We start from the raw sequence: 16,385 nt of genomic DNA, 5'->3' as shown, positions 1-16,385 counted from the left end.
AATAGTGGCTAAAAGCATTGGCTATCAGCCAATGGGTCAATGTAACCCGACGCACCCAAAAAAAAAAAAAATGGAATATCAATGATTGAATGTTTGTTTCATCAATTTTACTGGGGGCCATGTTGACCCATTTAAAAAAAAAAAAAAAAAATCTAAGGCAATACTTTTGGAATCTGTTTTTTTCCCGCAGCTTCTTATGAAACTGCACATAAATAATGACTTTTAATTTGGAGAATATTCCCCCCCCCCCTCCAAAATGTGGCGCGCATTCTTCCAGGAGCGTTAACGACGGAGCAAACATTATCACGGTGATCCTGTAGCTACGGATACAAAAAAATAATAATAATATTAATATTAATAACAACAATTTAAAAATACTGTCTACAGCGTTCCACTATGAAAGCAAACAAAGGCGTTTGGCCAAAAGGACAAAGAAGCGAAAGCCACTGTTAAATTCCCTCGTGCGAGTGATTTAGGTCACCGGGATGATGTTAAATGAGTGTAAATCCATATCTTTGACTTTGCGGGTGGTTTATGGCACTTTCAACTGCAGTTCAGAGACGCGACGTGCGCACCTCGCGCCGGATCCCCAATTTATGGCTTTATTACTCTTTGTGGAAAAAGACGAGAGAAACATAATTGAAAGGAAGCTCGGGCGGGAACGGAGACAAGTCATCGCTGCGACATTTTTATGGTTTGCATTATTATTATTTTTTTTTTTTTTTTTTTTTTTTTATTTATTTTTTTTTTTTAAATGGAGGACAGTGCAGGGGGAGGAAAAAAAAAAAAAAAAAAAAGAAGGCCAGATGCCATTTTCTGATGCGTCGGCAAGCGATTAGCATTAGCCTAGCTGGGAGCGCGGAGGTCACGGCGCGGCGAGGAGTCACGAGCTTGCGCTCGCACCCTCGTATTTTTTCTCGCGCCCGATGACAAGGAGCCCATTGTTCGCCGGCGATAAGGCCTCAGTGTGCACGGTAATGGGAATTAAGAAGGGACATAAGTCTCGGAGAAATTGGGTGACAGCAGATCAATAGATAGTGGAGAAGCCTCGGGGACTATTAGTGAAGAGGAGCCCCTTTGTTAGCGGCGCGCTGGCGGGGAGGTTCTAGCAGACACGCGCCTGTGAATTAACTGTCCAAACTAAGAATACATTGGCCTTGGAAACACAATTCGTTAAGCTTGACTCATGGGCTTCTTCTGAAAACACTTGCGCGTCGCCTTAAGGTCACACAATACATATATTTTGGTCACAATCCAACACATCACCCCCTCGGATGTTGACGTTCGGGTCAAATCCAACCATTTACTGCCATTGACGTATATAGTCCTCAAACACGTTTGCCACCAGTTTGGGGTAACCAACCGATCCCTCGCCGTTAGACGGCGCATCTCTGCTTGTCACGTCGATTACGAGGGAGAAGAAAAACACCAAGACGCTGGAAGTCGGGCAACTTTTGCCACCTCGGATTAGAAGGGAAGGTGGATACGGCGGATATCGGAGACCGAGTGTGGTGGTACGAAAGGTTATGTCACGATCATGAGGAAAAAAAAAAAATAACGCAGCTCACAGGGCGAATGATGACTGTATATCTGAATAAATTCACATTTTCAGATCAAAAGGCCTTTACGAGCCTTGATTGTGCTGTTCTATAGTAAGAAATATTAACGTCACTGTTCTGCTGGGAGTGATTCTAACCCAAAATGCTTGTATTCTGCTCTTTTTGTGTTTTTGGTCAGAGCAAACCAAGTTCTACCGCTGATCGCTGCTGCCATTAAACTTTTTCCGGTAAAAGTTCAGTATTTGGTCGGTACTTTTGTCACAGAACATAATCCGTAGGTCTTGAATTATCAGTCAAAAAGTGTAAAACCGTCGGCAAGACTTTGAAAATGGCTGAAAGGGGAACACGGTCACTTCCGGTTATAAAACTGCACAGCTGAGCTGACTTTTTGATCATTTATCCATCTTAAGAGCAGAAGTAGTCCAAGTACAAGTGCTGATACGATGGCGTGTATCTAATCACGGCTGGGATTCAGTCGTTTTTCCATTCAGGTCTGTGGTAGAAACACACACCCCGTTGTTTGAACGGCACGATCGGAAGGAAAACAAACAAAACTTTCTGTTGACGTTTTTCAAGACAATTTTGTGGACTGCAAGCCCGGCTCATTTTCCCCGCCGTCAATCGCGCAGCTTCTTCTTCCGACCGCGGCAAAATGAGTCGACTGAAGATGCCCCGCAGCTGAGAGGGTGGAAACGCATTAGCGCTAATCTTAACGGCGCTCTGAGTGATTAGCCACAACATGTGACAAGTCCGATAAAATATTCCCTCCTGTTCATTTCTTCAGGCGAACGCATATTGCGGCCGTCGCGTCCAGACGTTCCGCACGTCGTCTGTCGTTGCCTCGCGTTACTTCCCTGGCGCCCGGCCCGGCGGGCGACGGGAACTCGAGATATTAATTAGTATATCGCGGTGGCGGCTCGGCGTTTTCGCTACTCATAAATTCCGAGCCGGCGGCTCGCGATTAATTATGAATTATGTGAAAGGTTGCCGTGAATCATTTAGCTCTATGCATTGTGTATTACTCGAGCGGGAATCAAAAGCGCGTCGCATTTACGCGCTCAAGTACAAGCGTATTTAGCAGCTAATGGCAGGAAAACACGTCATATTCATAAATAACGGACAAAGGATGTCGGTGTGATGTTATTAAAGCGTTTTAAACTTCTTGTGCTGAGCATAGGAATTGCATTTCCCCCTAAAACAGAATCAACTGAACTGAGACTATCGCTTTCTATGTTATGCAAGACATTTACTGGCAGTTTTTTTTTTTTTTTGCTATTTGCAGCACCCCGCAAATGCCTCATTTGTAATGGCCACGAGGTGCCACACGATGGCAGCAGAGCACTTTTTATATTACACAAAGCGATGGCCTAAATTAATGACGCTTTTGTCTCACTTCAAAATATCTCTTGTCCTGCAAGATGGCGTGAAATAGTATAATATTGGACACAGCAGCTTTGTCGTGACGACAAAAATGTAAACAGGTATGTTTTTCAGCGAATAATGGATCATGTATTTCTCAAAAATGTGAAATGACAAATGCTGAATTATCAGTTCATGCCAACAAATCTTCAAAAGTGGCCAACCCAACACGAAGCCCCTGTCCGTGATTTTTTTCATTTTTTTTTTTTTCCCTCGAAAGCAGAAACGGACTGAATGCGAGTTGCATTTTCGAGGCGTACGCAAAACTAGCCAGCCAAATTGTGTCACTGGGCCCTCTTTCAACCCCGCTTAAGAATGGATGACCTCCACAACTCAGTACTTCATAACAGAGTTCTAAGTCATTGCAACAATTATTTTCAAACATATTTAACATTTTTGAAAAATAAAACCTCTCAATTGATTGAACAGGGCATTTATGCGTTTCATTATGCAGAGGTTTGTTGATTATTTCCAGAACTAAAATAGACTTTTGTTGTTTTTTTTTGCAGTTGCGTGGACTTACTGTCACTCGTGTTTTGCTATTGGACAGGTGAAAATTGTGTATAAATATGAACGATGTATCCACTGCGGCCCCAAATGAATTATTCGAGATAAACTGCCATCCCAAGAAAAACGGGTGACCCTCACTTATAGGCCTTTGTCCCAATGCAATCCCACTTTGCATTTTTCCCCTCCCGTCAGGCGGATGCGGCGCGACGAGAATATTTGCTTTGAAGAGGGCTGTCAAATCAAAACGTCAGGCGCCCGCCGCTCGGGGGGAAGCGAGAGGTGAAAGGACCGATAACTTACATGACATTTCATTTTCTGGGTGAAGAGGGTGATTGACGGCGCCCGTCAGAGCCACGCGGTTAAAAACTTTTGACTCCGCTGCTTTTATAATAAGGACACGAGAGAGAGAGAGAGAGCGAGAGCGAGAGAGAAAAAACACGTTTGGGTGCCGAAAGTCCGACGCTGCCGACGATTTGGGAGTGAAAAATGAGCTCAAACTGACATCTGACACCTCATTTTAGTTAGCAGTGAGTATAAAGAGGGTGCTCGTTTTGCTTTTTTGGGACATGCAGCCACTCATGTATGCTCCTGTTTTAATTTTCTAAACACACAGCTGAAATGATTCCTAATAATTACCCCAGTAGGCTATCCAACAAGATCTCGATGAAGGCACCCAAACTACCACACACGCGAGCCAAAGAAATTCAAATCAAATCAAGGGTGTTGGGACATACCGGAAGACTCGCCGGCGTTTCTCAGTCACCAGGCGACGTCGGGCACGGTGGGCACTCGCGGGCAACTTCTGACAACCTGGGAAGTGCAAGCAGAAAGTGTCACGTGATGATTTTTGGAGACACCACACAGTTTGCATTTATTCACTTAAAAGATGAGTGCATTGAATCACTTCAATGAGTACGTTTATCATTTTTCAAGTGCTGTTTGTATTTTTTTTTTCCAAGTTTCTGTATATTACATTAAAAAAAAAAATGCAGTTTTAGAATTTGTATTTTTTTCCTCCTTTCCTTCTTCCCCCCACTGTTTCAAAATGTAGTCTATTCTTACTTTTTTTTTTTAATTCAATGCATATTTTTCACCCGACATTTGCGTATTTTTTTGTCATTTTGTATGATTTACCATAAATGGCTCGAGTGCATATTTTAGCCCTCTTAGTAGCTAGCATGTGTGAAGCATCAGCCGAAAGGAAAAATGTTGAGGCACAATTTAAACTTCAACAGGTGAGTTGATGGAAAAAGAAAGACGTCCCGCAACTTCTTCATTGAGAAGATTACCGAGTGACTGGCTAATAAATGGAACTTCCCGTTGGAAGGACGTCAGGGCGCTGAAATGGATAGCACGAGACATTCGCGAGCAGGCTAGCGGTTATGTTTTTGCCAAGCTACTCGAGAACAACCCAAGTGAATAATTAATCCATACCTGTAAATCACAATTGACTCCCACAACCGGATGAAAAAAGTTTGGCTGCTGGTCCCAGTGCAGACCCAAAGCCTCAGCCCCGTGAGGAACATCTTCTAACCACAGAACACCGTGCCCCAACATCATTATTCGCATTACTATTAAAAGGAAAAGATGGATTCAAAAGGGAAAATTAAGTTGCACGTCTCACCTGTTGTTACTTTCCGGTATCAAATTCCCGAGCGCCATTTTCGACGAGCCAACACCGCCCTCTTCCGTTTGGGAACCTGAACTACATCATGGCGCCATCCCAATCAACTCCACCTGTTTGCATGCCAGTTGTCACACTACACACTACGTACAGGGGGCGCCACCACACACACAAACGACTACCATATTTAATATGGAATTATCGCGATAGAGATTTGTATTAAAGATTAACTTCCAATGGGGGTGATCATGTGACGGCCCATGGGTTTGGACCCAGATTTTTCAGGCTGGAAATTGACGACTGGGACCAAGCGGTGAGGCGGTTTCCTTCCTCTTGTCATCGCTTGTAAGGACGACCAATTTCCTCCATTTTGTGCATCTCGGACAACAAACGCACTCCCGACTTGTGCGCAAACTTTTATCCTGTCCTTTTTCGCATAACTTCTCTTTTTGTTGGTCGACTGCAATCGGTAACGCTACGGCTTTTGTCATGAGGTCGTCTTATTTTAGTTAAGAACATAATAAAAGTGTCGTCGTGGAAAAATGCTCCCAATGTTGTGAAATCGTGTGCGTTACATAAGTTTCTTTATGTAACGCATATGATTTGTTTACGATGTGCGCAGGCGCAAGTGCGTCCAGGACTTGTTTCCAAACACATAGATATGAAGCTAGATAGGTCGGCACAACGTAGAGCTCAGCTAACCGACGCGGCGGCCTTATTGGAAAGGTCAATTTTCAATGCCCTGAGTTGAACCTTGTCCATTTTGCAACAGATTTACGTAAGATTTCCTTATTTTTTTTTTTTTTGGTCAGCTATCGCTGCATTTAGATTGTAAAAAGAAACTCCAATAATGTTTCACCCTTCGGATAGTTACTCACGAGTTCCCTTGTCGTCATCATACGGCGTTGCATGACCCTCCTAGCTTAGCGGCGCCGTAGGTACACAGTCAAGTGGGGCGAGTCGTATCTACCGCTCGTATGTCTGTGGCCGCGAATGTCGCCCGACGCTTGTGACGTCATTACGGCGAAAGGTGACGGAAAGCGGTCCTGTCGGTTGTCCCCGTCGTCCGACATCGTAAGTAGCCGACCGGCCATGGCCTTCCGCGACGTTTCCAGAGAAGCACTCATCGGAACGGTCACTCTGGGAGTTATTTTTATCGCAGGATATTTGTTCGGTATGGAGCAGAAATTTTGTGTATGATTATTGTGTCATATAGGCCGATTGGCATGGCCACACCTGCTTGTGCTTTACTTTAGTTTTCAACAATCCAAATGCATTACAGGACATCTTGTAGTAAACTCTTCCTAATGAATAAGTTCCTTTTTTTTAACACCTAAATATTGTGTCAATTTTCAAAAGAATACATTGAAGTAAATTTGCAGAATATGCAGCTGCTTTAAGACAAACAATCAAAACCATTAAAAAAAAATCTTTAACCGCCTCATCATATTTACACGTGAAATTTATGAGCTAGTTCTGGAATCAGAAATCAAGGGTAGTGTTTTTTTTTTCCCCTCCCAACTATTGTTTCTTAACACAAAAATACTTGTAATATGTCAACGTTATCATTTGTGATGTGACAATTTCAGATTTTGGTACAGATTTGAACAAAAAAAAAAAAAAATCATGGAAGTTGATACGCATGATTTGCCTCCGCGGGCCACATAAAAATCATGCGGTGGGACGAATCTGGCCCCCGGGCCTCGAGTTTGACACCAGTGCTGTAACGTATGAGTTTTGGTCGGGGGGGAGTTGCAGATTTTTTCAAAACTCAAAATATATGATTGAATGTATGATAATAAATTAGCGGGTTGAAAAGCTATTTTTAAAATAATGATCTTCTTGTTCTTTCGGCTTGTCCCGTCATCTTTTTCCATCCAAGGCGATCTTGTGCATCCTCTTCCCCAACACCCACTGTCCTCGTGATAATGTGTGTAATTTTAATGTTTCAATGGAAAAATGTTTTTCAAAGTATGAAACCAATTTCTCTGAAAGTACAAGAAAAATTACACACAAAATACTAAATTGCAGCACACCAATTTTGAAATAACGTTTCGTATCAGCGGCACGTTTATTTGCCAAGTATGTCGAAAAGAGCGCGGTCGTCGAATGAATGATAAAAGCTACGTTTGATGTATCGTTGTGATATTTTTGCCTACAGGCAAGAGAAAACCTTTGACAATGAACTTGTCCAAAAGTCACGGCAAGGGGCAAAGCAACCCGCTGATGCAGTACCTCCTGCGCCACTCCATGAGGGAACACCCGGCCTTGGCCAACCTCAGACTGGTACGCATGGCAGTTTGTTTTTGGTTTTTTGTATAACCACAAAAAAGATGAATTTTAAAAAAAAAATCCAATCCCACCCCACCGTGAAATACAAAATCCATGGTGTTTTGTAATCCTAATTTTTGGTACACATGGATGTCATGAAAAAAAAAATCCATATATATATATAATTGATAAAATACATTTTAATATATATATACTGTATGTATTTTTGTGGTTTTAGAGGACACTGGAGCTGGACAGCAACTCCATGATGGTCTCCTGCGAGCAGTCGCAGTTTATGGCCAATTTGGCCAGGCTGATCAAATCCAAGAAGGCCATCGAGATCGGTAATGTGTCATTAATTCTTAATAATCTTCTCGCTTGCGTCTGATTGAATGGAATTGACCCCTCCGTACAGGGCACTTAACCAGGCCTCCAGAAGTGACGTCACGCCACGTGCGCTGACGTCAGACAAACAATTGGGAAAAATATCGGCGCAGCAAGAAAGGAATTGAGCGAAACTGTCCGATTTACCGACTGATTTCTCACTCGCATTCTTAGCGAACAGTGAAATATGGTTGAAGAGCAGACAGCAGGGCTTCAAGTATTTCAGCGAGCGGTACGTCAATGGCATTTCCATGCATGTCGACGGAGAAACCATCGATATGAGCGCGAGATCTTTCCCGAGTCAGAGGACGACCGAGAAGCCACATAATATAATATATTATAACCCAAAGACGAAGTCGTCATTGACAGTTTCCTATTTTCGTGTTACATATCACACTTGTGTATATGTATCTGCATAGCCGTTTGTGAACCGCCGTATGAAGGAAAAGAACAAGGCGAGGCTTGATTTACGAGTTGTTTCTCTCGTTTTCTTTGCGTAACGTCACGCGCTCCCCTCAATAATTATTCTTGAAGTAGTGCCGAACCTACGCAAGTCCCGACCGAGTACGACAATCGCTACTTTAGTGTCCTCAAACATCCTTCCTTCGGTCTTGGTGTCTCGGTGCACGTCGAAGGCTTTTAGGACTCGCTAGTCCGGTTTAGCTTAGCTCGCTAGCCGGCAACAGAGACACGTTTGTGCAGTCGGATCATCGCAAAATATCGCTCAACGCGGATCAAGTGCGTCAATCGTTCACACGTAGCTATGTTATGCAAGCGAAGAACTGCTCATTCATTTATACGAGACATGTATTGAAAATCAAATATAGGGCTCTTACCTTCGTGCAAACATATCTGTTCCGGTTGATGGATTCAGTTGATCATGCGGTCTTCCTCAAAGTTTGATCCATCAAAGACATTTTTCGTACTGGGTCTTCGGTTTTTGAAAGGGTACGAATTGAACTCCACCGACTAGCCTTTCACTATTATAAAGTCCGTGACTGCACCTCTTAACCATATATATCTATTGTTAAAGAACCCAAATACGCGATAAAACGCCAACAGAAGCTATACTTGGACCATCCAGCCAGCGTTGTCTTGAGATTTGAGACCGAGATTATGCAGATCTCTGGCCTCTGATTGGTCAGTGACGCGGATTGCGCAACATCCACGTAGGGGTCAATTGTCATTGGTGTGTTGAAGAAGAAGAATTGGGTGCATTGCTTGGCGCCACCAGTAAAGGCGCTGTCGAGAACAATCGTCGCGGTTTGTATTTTCGACGGCGCCGTTCCGTCATTTCATCAACGTCGAGCGATTGACAAAACGGGCAGAATGAATTGATGGAATGATAAATTTAGCCTGCTTGCGTGCCGTAGTTTGAATATGTTAAAAAAAAAAAAAGATCATTGGAAATCTTTTCTCGTTATATTGACTTTTTGGTCCCAAAAAATTTAACTTTTTCATATATATTGAAAAATATATATACATTTTACTCATGTGCAAGTTTAAGTTTAGCTCCTAAAATTCTGACTTTATGATGGTCAAATTCCAACTTTTGCCTTGGTGAAATTACATTTATTTATTTTGCAAATACTGACTTCATTCTCATAAAATTCAAACTTGATTCTGATGACTTCATTCTTGTAAAGTTCCAACTTTTATTTTAAAAGTGGTGACTTTATTGTTATTAATCACTCAATTTACCCTACTCACTGAAAAATTCCACTGGATTATTATTTTTTTTTTTGAGGGGGGTGATTAATTTAACTCGGGGCAACCCCCCCCCCCCCAAGAGGTTCCTTGGCACCGATTGTTTACAATCATTCTGGAAGGTCAATAAAATTGCTCAACTGATAGGAATTGAATTGCTACACTCTGTTCGATTGAATAAAAGGTACGTCATTTTTTTCTTTTACGTTGGGCAGGAGTGTACACAGGGTACAACACGCTGAGCATCGCGTTGGCGTTGCCCGACGACGGCGTCGTCGTGGCGTGCGACGTCAACGACAAATACGCCGACATTGGCAAACCTTTCTGGAAGGAGGTAAACGATGATGACCGCTTTTATTGCATTTCAACTGAACAAGATACGGTCTAAAAAAATATATTTTTTTTAATTTTCACAAAAGTCAAATTTGGTTTAATTCCCCTTTGCTTTTTGAAAAAGCAAATACCAATATTATTCCTAAATGTTTATTTATTTATTTTTTTTTTAACTCTTTTGGGATTATCTTTACGTCTCCCAGTAGCAAACAAATTCATGTTTTCAAGTTTCTGCAGAAATTACAGAAGTAGATTTTTCTGGACAGATAATGCGAAACTAACAGCTTCCTGCTCAAAGCGTGTAAACCTCACACATAAATGAACATTTTAGAAGTTCAACCATTTTTCACATCAATCTGTCGTCGGAGGCGACCTCAAAAAGGAATCACCCCGATCAATGCGTTGGCACTGCGTGATAAAAATCGCTCAATCATAAACAAAGTTATTGTTTGCACATTTCAAAGTTCTAACTCGTGAAAATTTCAGCTATCTTTCCAAGCATGTTCAGTCGCCTTTCGTTTTTCTTGTCGTCGTCCCAAGTTGACAGATTTGTACTGCTTCTCGCTTTCCAGGCCGGAGTGGAGAAGAAAATTGATCTCCGCCTTCAGCCGGCGTTGAACACGCTGGGTAACGTTCAAACACTCAAATTCCGACACGCGACCATCGCAGGACGCGCCGGTTGCTTGACAGTTTGAAGGCCTTTCCAGTACTTGTGACGGCCGTTATCCAAATGTCGTCATTTTTAGACCAGCTGTTGGCTGCGGGCGAGGCTGAAACTTTTGACTTTGTCTTTATCGACGCCGACAAAGTCAACTACGAGCCGTACTACGAAAAGTCGCTGCAGCTCATCAGGAAAGGCGGCATCATTGCCATCGACAACGTATGTTTTTTTTTTTGGGGTCCCCCTTCCCAAACGAGGACGTTACACGTTAACACGTTTACGCGTGCAGGTGCTGTGGGGGGGTAAGGTGCTGCAGCCCGCCGCCGACGACCCGGACACGTTGGCCATCGACAGGCTGAACAAGAAGCTGCACAGAGACGCCCGCATCAACCTGAGCATGCTGACCGTGGGGGACGGCCTCACGCTGGCCATCAAACTGTAGGAAGGTCGCCCGTCAATTATTGCTCGACCGCGGAGAATAGCGCGGTACCGGTCTTAAATGGCCTTTTCGTTGGCTCTACGAGTGTCAACGTTTTGGAGCATAAAAGTTTAGCAAAAGCCGGACAGGTTTTAAATCTGAAACGATTGGAATTGTATAGGAACAGGTGGAGGGGGGAAGAAAAAAAAAAAAAAAAAGTACAAAGTACTTCAATGGTTCAATAAAACGGATGACCAACAAATTCAACTCAACAAATGGACTGAAATGTTGAAGGAAAATTCAGGTGGTTTGCGTGAACAATGTATCAAATACCTCACGTAATATGTACTTTATCTTGATAATGTGATGTTAAATCCTCTCTCATTTAATAGTGTTTTGAGAACATTTTTTTTTATCTACGATTCCGAATTTTCAGGGGCGCCGCCATTTTCACGAGTCACATGACCTACGTGCGCGGATGTGACATGTTAGGTGGGGTTCCAAACGCTCGATTACATTGGACACCATTATGCCCTTTTACCCTCATCTGATGAAGAAATAGCAGAATCGCTTGATTGGGAAGACGGAGGAATATTAAGCCATGAGCTCGCTCCCCGGCGAGCCACAGGTTCAAATCCGGCTTCCCGATCGACCGATACCGCTATTTCCTAACACGTCACGTCCGCGCGCGGAGGTCACGTGACTCGCCAAAATGGCAGCGCCCCTGAAAAGTTGTAATTGTCAGTCAAAATCTTCTCAAAACACTTTTAAATGAAAGAGGATTTAACATCACTTTGTCAAACTAGAGTACATATTACGTGACGTATTGGATACATTATTAATGCAAACCACCTGAATTTTCCTTTTAAGTACAACTGAAATATACTCGGGCAGTAATTGTGTTCCGACTGTAATTTAAAAAAAAAAAAATGAAGCAAACACTGAAAGTGTTCACAAATGTTTACTTGCTGTGTGTGTGTGTAGTTTATTTTATTTTTTTTTAATCAGGGCAACTATTTGGAGCATAGCTGCAAATAATGTACGGTGCTCCACGTCTAAGGCGATTAGTTCTGTAAGAACTTGATAGTACAAATTTGTAATTTTAAAGGCAAGGGAAAAAAAAGAATAGATAGTACAAGAAAGGAGGAAAAGCTTTACTTGATAAAGGTGTGCAAAAATAACACTCGTGATGTACATTCTACTTGCACCGGCTTGGATGTGAACGGAGAAGATGGCGCCGCTTAGTTTTCGGCGTTGCGATGGCCAGCAAACGTTCCCAACTTGTACGTCGGTGCCTCAAATCGCTCCCAACGTTTTTGGTCACCATTTTTTTTTTTTTTTTTTTTTTTAAACTTGATGCTCAAACAGGTACATGATTGTTGTTGTTGTTGTTGTTTTTTTAAAGGTGTTTTGAGTTGTTTCCTAATAAATTCCAATAGGTTGGCTGGTCTTTCATGACTGGAACTCCACTATGAATTCATTACTTGACGACTAGGAAGTGACATTTCAGTAGTGTTTAAAGAATCGGGGGCAGGGGGATTATTTTTTCCTCCATTATTTCTCGGAGGGGGTCAAATAAATTCTGTCAAAATGGAGCCTCATGCCTCCAGCTCCAGTCCCAGGCCCAGTTTGTGCCCGCCGGCGTTGATGTTTTTCCCATCCACCAGCGCTGACAGGACGAGTTTCATACCTGCGCCCATCAAATGTTTGAAAAGAGGAACCAAAGGGAAAAGTAACTCGTAACTTCATTAAACATACTAGGCTAGCCTAAAAAACGCGCTAGTAGCTCCAGAAACTGACGTCACTTTTGTCAGAAGAACATTCACGTTACATTCTTGTAATTTCCACCTGGAATGATGTAAAAATGGCGTCTCCGGATGTATTTCCAAAGATTTACAAAAAGCTTCCACGAGAAGGGTGTACCGCCGCTTTAAGATTCATTTTGAAATGAAAACGATCCAAGGAAAACGTAAAGATACACAAGAACGTTTGCCTTACCGGGCCGAAGGGTCTGACTGTATCCGATCCCGACCAGGCTGGCGTTGTTTACCTTGGCCTGTAGAGAGATTAATCTTAGATTAGCTAAAATGTAATACAAGGATTTTAAATATATATAATTTTAAATGTATACTACAAAATATCAAAACGAATAACCCCATTCAATCAAGTAATGAGCGTGAAAGAGCCTGACCGATATGGAGGCACTGGAGTCCAGCTGGTATTTGGCAGCAATCCCAAAGCGAGTTCCGTTGCTGCCCGCCGCCCAGGCCAGATTGACGGCCGTCTCCAGCTGCTCGTTCACCTTCTGGTAAATGGAGCCCCCAAATTCGCAACCGTTGTTTCTGCCAAAACAAAAAAGGCACCAATTTGTTTCACTGGGCTTAAGTCTTTCACCCTCCCGGCTGTCGACGGGCACCGCAGGTGTGCCCCAGGTCTCTATCCTGGGGCCCCTCATCATCACCGTCAGGAACTCATTCTTGTATAATTCAGTTTTACAAGCTACCGGTTATATCTAGAATATATTTCAAAAGCCTCCTTACTCCATTCCTCAGTCTATACATACACGTTGGTGTGTAGCTGGAAATCTCCCGTCTTGTAGCCAACGGCAAAGTTACTCTGGAGCATCCTGGACTTGGCCGTGTCGAAGCTCATCTGGTAGCCGGCCAGCCACCCTTCGTAGCCCGCCACGGCCGCGCCGTGGATGGTGGGCCCGGCAAAGTCCAGGTCCACGTCCGCACCTGCGTGCAGGTACTCTCGTTTGTAGGCCGTCTTGATTTTGCCACTCTTTTTACTGTGCAAAACATAAACATTCAAAAACTGAAGCACTTGACTTGTTGCACATTTTGATATTATTACGACCACAAAGTGGATTCAATTCAGTTTTTCCTCTAAATTCTAAACATAACAGGCAAAATGTAAACATCAAATGTGTTTTCTGACATTTTTGCTAGCAAGTTAAAAATAAAGTGTTCACAGGCTTCCCCCTAAATTATTTTTTTTTTGCTTGCAAGTCAAAGAAAAATATCTCGAAAAACTGAAGCTGGCTCCCTCACTGTTTATGTTTTTTAATAAAAGACAATGAATGTACGTACCCAGTGTTGGGGGAAAACGTCGTCTCAAAATTCAGTTTCAGGCCTTTGGTGATCTAAACAAGAAAATTATCGTATTACAACCATCCGTCTGTCCATTTTCCACACTTTGAGGTAGAATCACATCCACAACATTTTAACACCTACAACTCGCTTTTCTTGTCCTATTGTGTTGAAAAGCAAGCATGATTTTGTCATCCTGCAAGTGACAAATATATTTTCAATTTGAAGAGAAAAAAAAAAAAACCTACCCTGCAGTGTAAGCATACATTTGTCTTTTTCATCTATTTATTGTTTGTAGGGTCTATACTCAAATAATAAGCTCTAGTAAATTAAATAAACTATGCTCAACAGACCAATGTATTTTGAGTCATTTCAAGTGTACCGCTATTAGATGCAATGTAGTATTGATCAGTCAGACAAAATTGAAATCATTTCTTTTCATGCTCTGTTATACTGCAAAGGGATTAGCACATTCCAACAATATTCATCTCTTTTTAATCAATGTTATTTGACGTTTACGTTTTAACATAAGGCTCCAGCATACCTGCCACCTGAGTGATGCTAAGCAGTGTAGAAAATGGATGGCTGGATGGATCCATTAGCATTTCCATATCTGAGCGCATTAGTTTGAATAACATGCATTGTTGTGTGCACCTTCAGTTCATCCCTTCATTTGTCGCCCTCCGACATCGTACCTGATCCTCGATGCAGATTTCCGTGCCGAGCGTGTTCTCGGTGGTCCACTTCTCCGTGAAGGTCAGCCCGTACTCGGCCCACTTGTACTTGGTCTCCAGAGTGCCCGTCACCTTGCTGGTGTCCACGTTGGACGAGCCGCTCGTTTTGAACTCCTGAAATGTCCGCACATCGACGTCAGTCCAAATTATTCCTGCCCATGTTACAGGCAATCACCTAAAATAGTGGCAACTACTCAAACTGACACTGTAGCACAATAAAACGACACGAAGGAGCACATGTAACATGTTTCTGTGCCGTTTAAATCAATAGCCCTTCTTCTTCTTTTTTTTCCTTTCGGCTTGTCCCGTTAGGGGTTGCCACAATGTGTCCTTAGATGAACGCATCCCTCCATAAAAACCTAGCCCTGAATTAGCTGTCCTAATACCGACGGTATTGCCATCTAGTCTAGAGTTGAATAAGCAATTTTTGAGGAAATACTATTCTTTCCAAAACTTTGATATCTTTAAAAAAAGGATTTCCGTTTTGTTTTTAAATAAATAAATAAAAATCCATCTACTTTTAATGTAGTTCTATTAATTCAGTGTTTTACTCACCACTCCACTTGACGACTTTGTCTTGACATCGAGCTTGACCAGTCCAAAACCTGTGACCACAATGGCAGGGGATGGATTAAGTGGTTGGTTGGATGAACGGATAAATAAAATAAGATAGATTTAAATTTACCATATCCCTTGCTGAAGATGTCCTTTGCGGATTTTCCCAGGTCTGCATATGCTGGAGGGACAGCCATTGTTCCTGCGTATCCATGAATGAACAGAAGATAAATATTCAATTTTGCTTCCCCCCAAAATTTTCATGCACTTTTTTCAGGAAAATGCAATGGTTCCTCAAGCAACTTTTTTTTTTTTTTTTTTTTTCCCCCCAAAAACGTAACGCCGAATCTCAAACTTCTCATGCAGATGTGCTCACCACTCGTCCATCTTGCTGGTTAATTATTTGTACATATATTTAGGGGCAGTAAACTACATGGAGTAGCTATCCATAAATCTATACTTAAGGGTTAAAAGTTGTCCTAATACCGATGGTGTTTTTATATTATCCTGACGGTGACATTTAGAGATGTTTTGTTTTTTTTTTTTCATTTTTTAAAGATGATGCTTAGTGTCGAAAGTTTGAGAAGGACCAGTTTAGTTAGTTTGTGTACAGTACAAGGTAGGCTAGCTAGGGCGTTTTCAAGCTAGCAAAGCACATACTCGAGATTATTGTTGTTTTTTTTTTATCGAATTTATGGCAACATTTTTAGGGTAACAACAAGATGAACTGTGAGGCATTTAACTCACGAACAGCGTTTTCCTGTTGTCAAGGTCGCCTTCGAATGTTGACGGTGTGCAGAGTGCAAAGACGCCGGCCGGCCGGTGCAGGACGATTGCGGCTTGTGGAGGAGACACGGCTGACCTCGGCCGTGCAAGGACCCTAAAGCTGTCCGTGTTGTGCCCGACTGACTTTTAATGAAAAACGCTGAGAAAAAAAAGTTATCTTCAACCGTCCAACGCATTATTTCTGATTCATAGAACATGTTTACTTCGGAAAAACATTTTAAGTTACTCTGTTTCAAATTTAAAACGTATATTCGATACGAATTGAATAAAGGCACTTTAGGAGGCCTCTAAATTACTATGGTAACGGACGGGCCGTGTTACCTTTTATTTTT

The 16,385-nt window shown here is 42.3% G+C and overlaps 2 protein-coding genes and 1 long non-coding RNA gene across 10 annotated transcripts in view; 1 reads left to right on the top strand and 2 right to left on the bottom strand.

Moving 5' to 3' along the window:
- The window catches only part of LOC133495449 (uncharacterized), a 107,076-nt gene extending 97,921 nt beyond the window's left edge, over window positions 1-9,155 (bottom strand). The window contains exons 1-4 of one of the 7 annotated variants that reach the window (XR_009793570.1): window positions 8,604-9,155; window positions 5,113-5,225; window positions 4,923-5,017; window positions 4,223-4,298 (exon numbers count right to left, since the gene is read on the bottom strand). This is a non-coding gene — a long non-coding RNA (uncharacterized LOC133495449). Of the gene's footprint in view, window positions 1-4,222; window positions 4,299-4,922; window positions 5,018-5,112; window positions 5,860-8,603 lie in introns of those variants that run through there. The other 6 variants (XR_009793574.1, XR_009793569.1, XR_009793568.1 and 3 more) reach the window with 6 other exon arrangements.
- On the top strand, window positions 6,007-12,355 carry LOC133495447 (catechol O-methyltransferase domain-containing protein 1-like). Its single transcript, XM_061810084.1, has 7 exons — window positions 6,007-6,286; window positions 7,274-7,398; window positions 7,622-7,727; window positions 9,690-9,808; window positions 10,380-10,434; window positions 10,554-10,687; window positions 10,758-12,355. Exons 1-7 carry the CDS (start codon window positions 6,106-6,108, stop codon window positions 10,908-10,910), a joined length of 873 nt encoding a protein of 290 aa, XP_061666068.1. The 5' UTR covers window positions 6,007-6,105; the 3' UTR covers window positions 10,911-12,355.
- Window positions 12,020-16,170, bottom strand: LOC133495448 (voltage-dependent anion-selective channel protein 2-like). Of its 2 annotated transcripts, none has more exons than XM_061810085.1 (9): window positions 16,015-16,170; window positions 15,398-15,469; window positions 15,268-15,317; window positions 14,674-14,826; window positions 13,979-14,031; window positions 13,450-13,677; window positions 13,078-13,228; window positions 12,885-12,942; window positions 12,020-12,576 (listed from the first exon to the last, which is right to left on the bottom strand). In XM_061810085.1, the coding sequence occupies exons 2-9, from the start codon at window positions 15,462-15,464 to the stop codon at window positions 12,485-12,487; spliced, it is 852 nt and encodes a 283-aa protein (XP_061666069.1). In that variant the 5' UTR covers window positions 15,465-15,469; window positions 16,015-16,170; the 3' UTR covers window positions 12,020-12,484. The 2 variants fall into 2 exon arrangements, with proteins under 2 accessions (XP_061666069.1, XP_061666070.1); XM_061810086.1 differs by having other exon boundaries at window positions 16,019-16,170.
- Window positions 16,171-16,385: the final 215 nt, after the last annotated feature.

Source organism: Syngnathoides biaculeatus, chromosome 22 (assembly GCF_019802595.1).
Source record: "Syngnathoides biaculeatus isolate LvHL_M chromosome 22, ASM1980259v1, whole genome shotgun sequence".
NCBI lineage: Eukaryota > Metazoa > Chordata > Actinopteri > Syngnathiformes > Syngnathidae > Syngnathoides > Syngnathoides biaculeatus.
The sequence above is the reverse complement of the archived record's forward strand: the minus strand, read 5'-3'. Positions and strand labels throughout refer to the sequence as shown.